The 12,077-nt window shown below is 47.5% G+C and overlaps 1 protein-coding gene across 4 annotated transcripts in view; it reads right to left on the reverse strand.

The window, feature by feature from the left end:
* The window catches only part of IDE (insulin degrading enzyme), a 120,181-nt gene extending 109,911 nt beyond the window's left edge, over positions 1-10,270 (reverse strand). For 2 of the 4 annotated variants that reach the window (XM_005565951.4, XM_005565950.4), the window contains exon 1: positions 10,099-10,270. In XM_005565951.4, the coding sequence (XP_005566008.3) occupies positions 10,099-10,196 (98 nt within the window). In that variant the 5' untranslated portion in view covers positions 10,197-10,270. Of the gene's footprint in view, positions 1-9,865; positions 9,986-10,098 lie in introns of those variants that run through there. The other 2 variants (XM_074002210.1, XM_045361195.2) reach the window with 1 other exon arrangement.
* Between the last annotated feature and the right edge of the window lie 1,807 nt (positions 10,271-12,077).

Raw genomic sequence — 12,077 nt, forward strand, 5'->3', positions numbered from 1 at the left:
ACTCCGTCTCAAAAAAAAAAAAAAAAAAGAAAGAAAAATTAGCTGGGGCATGGTGGCGGGCGCCTATAATCGCAGCAACTCGGGAGGCTGAGGAATGAGAATTGCTTGAACTCAGGAGGCAGAGGTCGCAGTGAGCGCCACTGCACTCCAGCCTAGGCAACAGAGCGACACTCTGTCTCAAAAAAAAAAAAAAAAAAAGAAAAGAAAGAAATGGTATTTGTTATTTTCTCAAGACTCCATCCTCCCCAAAATCTCTTTGGCTAGAAGTTCGGACTATTTCACTTCTGATGTCATCTTCCACCTCTCTAACACCCAACCTCTCCAACTATGTTTCCTTCTTATCCCTAAATGTAAGCATTGTCAAGGCTGGCCCCTTCCCCACCACATCTGAACATAGATTATTTTTCCTATATCCATCCATGTCTGTGTCTTCAACTCTATGCTCAGATTTAAGAAATCAGCTCAGGCCTTCTTACCAAGTTCCAGTCATTTCTTTTTTTTTTTTGAGACGGAGTCTCGCTCTGTCGCCCAGGCTGGAGTGCAGTGGCACGATGTCGGCTCACTGCAAGCTCCGCCTCCCGGGTTCACGCCATTCTCCTGCCTCAGCCTCCCGAGTAGCTGGGACTACAGGCGCCCACAACCGCGCCCGGCTAATTTTTTGTATTTTTAGTAGAGACGGGGTTTCACCGTGGTCTCGATCTCCTGACCTTGTGATCCGCCCGCCTCGGCCTCCCAAAGTGCTGGGATTACAGGCGTGAGCCACCGCGCCCGGCCATTCCAGTCATTTCAAATGCTTCCTGCAGATCTCCCCTTGGCTATCCAGTAATCACCTCAGACTCAACATCAGCAACTACCATGTATATTATTCCTAAAAATATCTCCCTGTTTTAATATCCCCATCTCTACTAAAGATGCCGTGCTACCTCTAGGAAGAAGATAATATAATGGTCACCCCTGAGGTTCTTGAGTGAGCCCAGCTGAATTCATATCTCACTAAGCCACTTATTAGCTGTGTGTCCTTGAGCAAGTTAACCTCTTTGAGCTTCAATATCCTTATCTGAAAGAAAAAAAAAAAAAACCACCACCACCACCACTCTCCCACAGAATTCCTGTGGCCATTAAAGACAACGACATATGCAGCCAGGTGCAGTGGCTCACGGCTGTAATCCCAGTACTTTGGGAGGCCAACGTAAGTGGACTGCTTGAACCGAGGAGTTTGAGACCAGTCTGGGCAACATGACGAAACCCTGTCTCTACAAAAAAAAAAAAAAAAAAAAAAAAATCCCCCCAAAATTAGCCAGGTATGGTGGTATGTGCCGAGTTCCAGCTACTAGTCCCAGCTACTTGGGGAACATGGGAGTACTGAGGTGGCAGGAGAATCACCTGAGCCGGGAGAGGTCGAGGCTGCAGTGAGGCCTGATCACACCACTGCACTCCACCTAGGGGCGACAGAGTGACAGTGACTGTTTCTCACACATACACATACACGCACGCACGCACGCACGACATATGCAAAGCTCCTAATAAAATGCATAAACTGGGGTTATTATAAGTGAAATAAGCCAGGCACAGAAAGACAGACATCACATGTTCTTACTTATTTGTGGGATCTAAAAATCAAAACAACTGAACTCATGGAGATAGAGTAGCGATGGTTACCAGAGGCTGGGAAGGGTAGTGGATGGTTGAGGGCAGGTGGGGATGGTTAATGGGTACCAAAGGAAAAAAAAAAAGACCTAGTATTTGATACCACAATAGGGTGACTATAATCAACAATAATTTAATTGCACATTTCAAAATAATTAAGCAAGTTTAATTGGATTGTTTGTAACAAAGAATAACTGCTTGAGGGGATGACTACCTCCCACCCAAAGAAGCATTAACATATAATAGGCATTCAATAAATATTAGCTACTAAATCTTTTAAAATAAAACATTATCAGCGGCAGCAACAGCATTACAGCTGAATCCACTTAGACCCCAGCACAGGTCAGACTTGTTCTACGCTCCCTATGGGAGCTGAGGGTAATAGCCAGCCCAAAAGTGCCTACAAGACTGTGCCCCACTGCTGTACCCAATCAACCTGTTCTCTTGGTATGCCTTTGGAAAACCTGCCACCTGCCAGGCAGGACAAACATCTCACATAGCTGAACTTCCCAGAGCTGGGTCTCCCCCACGAGAGTTTTCCCTACCCTGGTGGCCCTTCCTAGACTCAAAGTCACTCCGGCTCAAGATCTCAGGCTTCTCTGACTCCCCCATCATCCCTATACCCAATCAATAGCTAAACCCTGCTGAATCCTTCTTGCACATGTCTTCTGCAGACACTCTTATTTCCCTGTCATTTGTACTACCTTCTTCATCCCTCAGTCTCCGCCTGCATTTCAAACTGTGCTTACAAAAAACAGCCAGATTAATTATCCTAAAACATAGCTTTCATATGTCACTCTATTGCTCAAAAAGTATCTGAGGTTCTCTATATCCAATAGGACAAAATTTCACTTTCCTTTGCTGATATTGTGAATTTCCCTACTTCTGCACCTTTGCTAATACCATTCCTTCTATCTAAAACATTTTCTCTTCTGGTTGTGGTGGCTTATGCCTGTAATCACAGCACTTTGGGAGGCAGAGGCAGGAGGATTGCTCGAAGCCAGGAGTTAGAGACCAGTATGGACAACATAGCAATATCCTGCCTCTACAGAAATTTAAAAAATTAGCCAGGCGGCTGGGCGCGGTGGCTCAAGCCTGTAATACCAGCACTTTGGGAGGCCGAGACGGGCGGATCACGAGGTCAGGAGATCGAGACCATCCTGGCTAACATGGTGAAACCCCGTCTCTACTAAAAATACAAAAAAAAAAACTAGCCGGGCGAGGTGGCGGGCGCCTGTAGTCCCAGCTGCTCAGGAGGCTGAGGCAGGAGAATGGCGTGAACCCGGGAGGTGGAGCTTGCAGTGAGCTGAGATCCGGCCACTGCACTCCAGCCTGGGTGACACAGCGACACTCCGTCTCAAAAAAAAAAAAAAAAAAAATTAGCCAGGCATGGTGGCACAAGTCTGTAGTCCTAGCTACTCAGGAGGCTGAGGTGAGAGGATCACTTGACCTCAGGAGTTCAAGGCTGCAGTGAGCTTTGATCGTGCCACCACATTCCAGCCTGGGTGACAGAGTGAGATCCTGTCTCCAAAAAACAAAATGTTTTCTCAACTCTCCTTCTTTGTTCATCCAAATTCAATATTTCCTTCAAAGACTCTTGCTCAAACCCTGCGTTCTCTGCCAAGCTCTCCCCAATCTTACTAGTAGCAGAGTGTTCTCAGCAGAGGGAAAACAGTGCAAATGATCTGAGGTAAGAGCAAGTCAAGCAAGGAGACCAGTGTGACTCATACTGTTGAGTAGGAAGTTTATTACTTAAACCTAAAATTTGAGGGAGAGGTTCTGGCTAGACAAATACATTTGGAAGTTGTCAGAATATAGATTAGGCCTATCTTACAGAATGTTTGCGATGATCGATATGATACCGGGGCATATTTGCATGACTGCCATTCAGCAATGAACTCATACATCTTTATGAATGATGTTAAATGAATGTTAAATGAAAAAAAGTAACTCAGAGAAGAAAAGTTTGTACTGAAGGTCAAAAGCAATAAAACTAAACAATATGCTACCTAAGAAGTATTAAATGTGATAAAGCTATAAAGAAAACTAAGGAAATTGTTATCCAAATATAGAACAGTACAGCCAGGTGCAGTGGCCCACGCCTGTAATCCCAGCACTTTGGGAGGCTGAGGTGGGTGGATTACCTGAGGTCAGGGGTTTAAGACCAGCCTGGGCAACGTGGTGAAACCCCATCTCTACTAAAAATACAAAAATTAGCCATGCATGGTGGTGCACGCCTATAGTCTCAGCTACTTGGGAGGCTGAGGCAGGAGAATCGTTTGAAGCCGGGAGGCAGAGGTTGCAGTGAGCGGAGATCGCGCCACTATACTCCAGCCTGGGCAACAAGGCCAGACTCTTTCTCAAAATAATAATAACAATACCTCTACAGGGGAGGAATAGAGTTACAACTGGGCAGGTGAGCACAGACAGGTTCAAAGTTGCTGGAAATGTTCTATTTCCTAAAGTAGATGGTACACAGGTGTTTGTTTTGTTTTTCTTCTTTGTCCTATATACTCGGGCTTGTACAATATTAAATAAGAGAGTACAAAAACAAGAAGCAATATATAAACCTCAAACAGATGTTTCACAATGTTTTTAATAATTATTAAATTGAGAAAAAGGAAGAGTAATTTTGTGACCTGTATAACAAGGCCTAAAAATAAGAAAGGATTTAGTCATATAAAGAAAAGAGAGAAAGGGCATCTCGGAATTGGGAATGAATAGGTCATGTAAAAGGAGACAGCAAATTGGTAAGTCTGACTGGAGAAGAGTTAGGCTAAAAAGCTGGGCTAAGGCCAGCCAACAGAATGCTTACATGCTGGGTCAAGAAGTTTGAACTTGATCTTGAAATAGTGCAGAACCACTGGTGATCTTTAGGCAAGACAACAGCTTGGGAAAAGTGATTTATTAATCTGACAGTGATGATAAGAATCAACTAGTAGGGAGACAGAAGGCTGGAAAAGTCAGTTCTAAAACCTGTTCAGGTGAGATAATCTCACTGATGTAAGATGTTACTGAAGATGATCACGTTCTGAACTAGGATGGTGATGAGGGTCAAGATCACTCCAAGAAACTTTAGGAGTCTTTAAGATGAAAGACTCAGGAGGATTGGGTCTTGGGAATAGGCAATGAGGGAAAAAGATTCAAAGATTTTCAAACTAAACTGAAAAAAATGATAATACCAACATCACAAAACTAAGGACTCTGCAGAGAAAAATCGTTCTGAAAAAAGACCATTAATCAATTAAGTTATGCAATAAATATGTACTGAGTACCTACTATGTGTCAGGCAGAGTGTGATGCCTTCCCTTCAGAAAGCAGCTTGTGAGTCCTACTTTAAAAAGTTACGTTGCCGGGCGCGGTGGCTCATGCCCGTAATCCCAGCACTTTGGGAGGCCGAGGCAGGTGGATCACGAGGTCAGGAGATAGAAACCATCCTGGCTAACACCGTGAAACCCCGTTTCTACTAAAAACACACAAAAAAAATTAGCTGGGTGTGGTGGCGGGCACCTGTAGTCCCAGCTACTCAGGAGGCTGAGGCAGGAGAATGGCGTGAACCTGGGAGGTGGAGCTTGCAGTGAGCCGAGATCGTGCCACTGCACTCCAGCCTGGGCAACAGAGCGGAGACTCTGTCTCAAAAAATAAAATAAAATAAAATAAAACAATAAAAATAAAAAATAAAAAAAAAGTTATGCCGAGCACAGTGGCTCATGCCTGTAATCCCAGCACTTTGGAAGGCCAAGGCGGGTGGATCACCTGAGGTCAGGAGTTCGAGACCAGCCTGGCCATCATGATGAAATCCCGTCTCTACTAGAAATACAAAAATTAGTTGTGTGTGGTGGCGCCCACCTGTAATCTCAGCTACTCTGGAGGCTGAGGCAGGAGAATCACTTGAACCTGGGAGGTGGAAGTTGCAGTGAGCCAAGATCCTGTCACTCTCCAGCCTGAGCGACAGAACGAGACTCAGTCTCAAAAAAAAAAAAAAAAAAAAAAAAAGTTATACCTTTAATAGGCAAAAAGAAACAAAACAGTTCTTTAAGAAGAATAAAATAATTTTGTGAGTCCCACTTTTTAAAAAAGTAATCTGTATTGTGATTAAAAAAAATACTAAGTTGTTTTTCAAAATTAATTGAAAGAAACAAAACATAAGAGTGGAGGTGTCAGCCAGGCGCCGTGGCTCAAGCCTGTAATCCCAGCACTTTGGGAGGCCGAGACGGGTGGATCACGAGGTCAGGAGATTGAGACCATCCTGGCTAACACAGTGAAACCCCGTCTCTACTAAAAAAATACAAAAAACTAGCCGGGCGAGATGGCGGGCACCTGTAGTCCCAGCTACTGGGGAGGCTGAGGCAGGAGAATGGCGTAAACCCGGGAGGCGGAGCTTGCAGTGAGCTGAGATCCGGCCACTGCACTCCAGCCCGGGCCACAGAGCGAGACTCCGTCTCAAAAAAAAAAAAAAAAAAAAAAAAAAAAAGAGTGGAGGTGTCTAGTAAAGGGTCAGAGGTAAAGGAGTTTACTGTTTATTACTGAAAGCTCCTTGAGGACAAGATTTATGGCTATCTTTGCATTTACATAGTACTGGACACAGTGTGTGATCACTACAGAGTAGATATTCAAATAATGTCTAAACTAACAGAACAATGAGGACAGACTGAAGACCAGCCAACTGAGAACTCTCCAAAACCTAACATATCTATAGAGGATCTACCCCTGTGGAAGGAAAGTGCTCTAGCCTTGTCATCCTGGCTAAAAGGTAGCCTGATCCTCTGGGTACATGTTTAGGAGATATAAAATACCAACAGAAAAACAGAAAGGCAACCAATGTTTATGATACATATACTGGGCCTGGCACAGTGGCTTATGCCTGTAACCCCAGCACTTTGGGAGGCGGGGGGATTGCTTCAGCCCAGGAGTTTGAGACCACCCTGGGCAACACCACAAAACCCCAACTCTACCAAAAATACAAAAATTAGTTGTGGGATGGGGACGTGAGCCTGCAGTCCCAGCTACTCAGGAGGCTGAGGTGGGAGGATCGCTTGAGCCCAAGAGGTAAAGATTGCAGTGAGCTGAGATCACACCACTGCACTCCAGCCTGAGCAACAGAGTGAAACCCTGTATCGAACTTAAAAGAAAACATACTGAACTTTTCCTCCCCTATCCTGGGAAGACTGTCCTCAATCTAATTTTTTTTTTTTTTTTTAAGACACAGTCTCGCTCAGTCACCCAGGCTGGAGTGCAGTGACACGATCTCAGCTCACTGCAACCTCCGCCTCCTGGGTTCAAGTGATTCTCCTGCCTCAGCCTCCCGGGTTCAAGCAGTTCTCCTGCCCTAGCCTCACGAGTAGCTGGGATTACAAGCGCCCACCACCACGCCCAGCTAATTTTTTTGTATTTTTAGTAGAGATGGGGTTTCACGATGTTGCCCAGGCTGGTCTTGAACTCCTGACCTCAAGTGATCCACCCACCTCGGCCTCCCAAAGTTCTGGGATTACAGGCATGAGCCACTCCACCTGGCCTCAACCCTAACTTTCAAGACAGGCAGGATGTGTGGATTAGGTTAATTAAAGAAACTCAGCGATACCCTGTCCTTTTACACTACTAAAAGGCATTTTTCTGATTAAAAGTAGTTTAAAAGCTTGAATGTTGATAGTCCCAACTGACATACCACTGTTTCCTAAGCCTACAGAACAGGGAAATTCAAAGTAGGGCTGCCTGCAAAGTGAGATGACTGATGCCCAGGTGGCTCAAGTTGTTGCCAGGGAAATGGGCTATTATCTCCAGGTGCCCCGACAGTTCAGATAATTCCACACAGTCCCAAGTTATAAAATATGGCTGAACACAGAACAAGGAGGTTACTTTGTAAATGGATTGATTTTAAATAAATGCTTTAAGACCATCTCTGTCTCAAGAGGTTAGACCAGAAAATGAATGCCCAAATACCAGCAGAGGCAGTACTTGTGTTTGCAAGTACCTAACAGTTAAGAGCTCAGGCTCCAACGCCAGATAGACATGGGTTTTTAAATCCCTGCTCTTCCAGCAAATAGCTGTGTGGCTATCTCGGTTAAGACATTCTTCCTGGGCCGGGCGCGGTGGCTCAAGCCTGTAATCCCAGCACTTTGGGAGGCCGAGACGGGCGGATCACGAGGTCGGAAGATCGAGACCATCCTGGCTAACACGGTGAAACCCCGTCTCTATTAAGAAATACAAAAAACTAGCCGGGCGAGGCGGCGGGCGCCTGTAGTCCCAGCTACTCGGGAGGCTGACGCTGGAGAATGGCGTGAATCCGGGAGGCGGAGCTTGCAGTGAGCTGAGATCCGGCCACTGCACTCCAGCCTGGGCAACAGAGCGAGACTCCGTCTCAAAAAAAAAAAAAAAAAAAAAAAAAGACATTCTTCCTACGATGTACAGTAGGGCTGACTGCATTCTTCAAGGTGTGAATATGTGGTAGCTTCAGATGTTAGGGCTTTCCTTCCTAAAACTATGCCCCAATCCCTTTGGTTGGACCTGTATTTTCCTTAAAAGCCTCACTCACTCATTTTAGGCTAGAGCTTTCCAGCTGGCTCATCTCATTCATTATGCTTTGAATCTCCCAAATTTCCATCTTCGAGAAAAACATATCTTGAAACTCTGGATGGTCGACTGGACTTAATAACTACAGAGAAAATGTAATTTTCACTAGAACATACAAACCACTTAGTTATATAAAACTTAAAATTGGTGCTTTCTTTAAAAATCACAAATGCTATATGCTGGAGACAGTATGAAGCTAAGCCTAGCCTATCAGTAATGAATTTAGAACAAAAGCGGACTGATCCAAAAGAGGACAAAAGGAGGCATCCTGCTTGTGCTTACCACCTGATTCTCTAAGCTCAGGGGTCTTTTGCACATTATAGGAGATTTTGTGATGTAATAGAAAACAGAGGAGAACAAGTTCCATACAGTATTCATTTGTATTAGCTTTTCTTAGTGCCCCACTGCTACCGTCCTAACACAGGCAGTAAAGACTAAGTCCCAACAGGTTTCTCTGCCTCAGGACTCTCTCCACTCCCTGACATCCTGCACACAGCCACCAAACTACTTTTCTAAACTCCCAGTTCCATCAATAACTTCCCAGCTTAAAAACTTAAGGGCTCCCTACCTACTACGCACTGGGAAAATCTCAACTAGAATTCAAGACCCAGGCCAGCATTACCCTACCGTTATAATACAGGACTTGTGTCCTCCTAATTCCCCCAGGGAAATCCTCTAAAGCTTCAACCAGACTAATCGGCTCACCGTTCCAACACAAACTGCCCGCATATCTAGGCTGGATTACGCCCACGGCAGCCCTCACTCCAATCTTTCCGCCATTTCTTGCAAAGCCAGCCTACCCCCCACTTTTCTATCTCTACCTCCACACATTACCCATACTACTCATCTTCTGACCCTCATCAACACACCCTTTTAGCTATCTCAATTCCCGTGGCATCCCAATCCGCTCCAATCAAATCAAAGTTCCTTGGAAGGCACACACATACTTTACATAGAGGGTCCATCACAGTGCCCTGCACTTAGTAGGTGCTGGCTATTTCCGATTAAAACCAGGAGGGGTTCAAATAATGTTTCTAGGGAGGGCAAGATAATACTGCCTATCCTCTTCCATTCGTAGTAAACAATATTCAACGTTCACTACAAGCCTGAAAAAGCCTAGCGTACGCAGATCAACGGTGAAGTGGAGAGCACGCCACTGGATGGCAAAAAACCTGTGTCCTAATCCTGATTTTGCCACAATCTCGGCAATTGTCGGGAAATCAAGCCATCTCTCGGAGCCCCGGTTGTCTCCGAGCAAAACAAGGGAGCTGCTGTAGAGGATCCCGAGGTATCTTTCGGCTCCTAAATGTCCCCTGATAGGAAACCCCACACTCTTCTTCTCACTAAGGCGGGAGGCTGACAAACTTTTTTTTCCCAGCGCGGGCATTCCACACGGTCCTGGAAACTCAGTTGCCCGGAGGAAAGGGCAGGGCTGAGGGCAAGGTAAGAAGCGGTCCCCCAAAAGTCGCCGGATTCCTTTACCCCACGGCTCGAGTCCGCCTCAGGTTCCCGGCCCCCTCACAGGCGGACTCCGGCAGAGTGACGCGGCGCGGCTCCCGGGTGCAGGCCGGGTGACTCTGTCCGCCCCCGCGCCCCCACACTATTGGCACACGCCCCGTGGCCCCGGGTAACGGCCCCGGTCCCTCACCAGCCCGAGGGACGTCCCCGACTCTGGACCAGGCCTCTGGCTCCCGCCTGGCCAGCCGCTCTTCCGGGCCCCGGGGCGGCCTCAGCGTGGCAGTCCCGGCCCCAGGCCGGCGGGACGGGCGGCGTGAGGGGCAGCGGCGGCGGCTTTAAGTGCTGAATCACCACTTTGCAACCCGAGCGCCAAACCACCGTGACCCACGGGGCCCGAGGGCCCGGGCGCTCCATTCCACTTACCCACACAGGCGCTCCGGGGGCGGCAGGCGGGCGCCGAAGACTGAGCGGAAGGTGGTGGGCAGCGCGGGGTGCCGAAGCCACGCTAGCCGGTACCGCATTAGCCAGCGCAGTCGCCGGGATCACCGCGAACGCTTCCTGCTTGCGCTTCGAGCCGGCCCTGCGCACTGCGCATGCTCTAGCCGCCGCGCCGCGCGGTCTCCCGGGAGCTGCAGGGAGGCAGCCGCTCCGGGTTTTGCCTGGAGCCGGACGGGGCGAAGACGCTAGCGAGGACGTTGGGGACGGCGGCCTGCCGAGGCCTGAGCTGGCAGGCTGGTGGGACGGGCGTCTGGCCGGGGCGCTTTAGGAGCCAGCACCCAGACTTTCCCAGGCGGGGAGGGTCCCAGCTAGGTCCCACCGGCCGCACTTGTGAGGGTGGCGAGGTGTCTGGCTGTGAGGGAGCAAGGGGCCGTTCATGAAAACAGTGAGGGCACACGGGGCCATGTTTTCTGAGGCACCCCCACTGACTAGCGTGCCGGACCCTGCAGGTGTCGGAACTAGGTTCCTGGTCTCGGCGGCTTCACAGAAAAATGAATCCGCGGCGGGCGCGCGGCTCGCGGGCTCCCTCTAGAGCGCGGTGGGGACGTGGACCGCGAAGGCACACATGCGCTGGAGACCAGGCTGGAGTGCGACGTGGGGGAAATTCAGGCGCAGGGTTCCGCGGTAGAGAGGTCAGGACCCAGGGGGACGTTTCCATCCTTGGGGAAGCTAGCAGGTCTCTTAAGAAGAAGGTGCGGATGGGACGGGCGCCACAGCAAAACAAGGCTTCAGATCCAGAGTAGAAACTACTACTCTTATTAGTACTCCGTACTAGGAATACTACTAGTGTCAGTCGGCTTCAGTCGTTCCTTTTTAAACAAAGAATTTTCTCCCCAGTGGGAAAGAATGCTTTGCACCCACGAACAGCCTAATAGTTGTTATGGATCTAACTTTCCATAATACCTTATGGGAGTCTTTAAGGAAGAATGCGATTATGGATGGTAACTTCCCAGCTTAAGTACTTTTAGGTTTCTGATTGGTAGACCAAAGACTGCAACCAAAAACAGTGTCCTTAGTCCAAGTATTGCTTTAAATGGGAATTCAGTAGGAGGATTCCTTAATCAAGTTGATGCTTTATCGAAGGCGTACCCACGGTCTTTTTAACAATGCAGTTTCACCTAAAGGCAAACCTTTGGATGAAAACAGGTAAAAAATTATGGCAAGCCTCCTAGTGGGGTTTGCAAGTGCGTGGTTTTAAGAATCTTTAAATTACCAGTCCCAATGCAGAGTAGCCAATCGCCTTGAAGCAGCTCCTCTGAGAGTGTAAATGCAGACTTTCTGAATACATCTATGCTCCATTAATGGAATCTATAAATGAACTGGGTAAAGGGTAGATTCAGACTTGGAGGGCTTGAAACATATACAATTTGGGGGACCTCTTTGAGACATAAAATACAAATTATAAATACAGAATTAGCAGTCAAAAGATTACTATAGAGAGAAAATACATCACAACAAATATTGGAGACTTGGAGGTTAGTACCTTTTTTTTCCCTGAGATCTCTTTAGGCTATTTATTAGAAATGTTTACATAAAAATGCTTCCAGATGGCCAGGCGTGGTGGCTCATGCCTGTAATCCCAGCACTTTGGGAAGCCAAACTGGGCGGATCACGAGGTCAGGAGTTCGAGACCAGCCTGACCAACATGGTGAAACCCCGTCTCTACTAAAAATACAAAAATCAGCTGGGCGTGGTGGTACGCACCTGTAATCCCAGCTACTCAGGAGGCTGAGGCAGGAGAATCACTTGAACCTGGGAGGCGGAGGTTGCAGTGAGCTGAAATCACATCACTGCACTCCAGCCTGGGCAACAAAATGAGAGCTTCTAGACAACTGGCTTTCCCTCTACAAATCCCAGTTTGGAGCCTGTGCAAGTGAGCAGCCCTGAAGTTTAAACTTCATTGG

Source organism: Macaca fascicularis, chromosome 9 (assembly GCF_037993035.2).
Source record: "Macaca fascicularis isolate 582-1 chromosome 9, T2T-MFA8v1.1".
In the NCBI taxonomy this organism is placed as follows: Eukaryota; Metazoa; Chordata; class Mammalia; order Primates; family Cercopithecidae; genus Macaca; species Macaca fascicularis.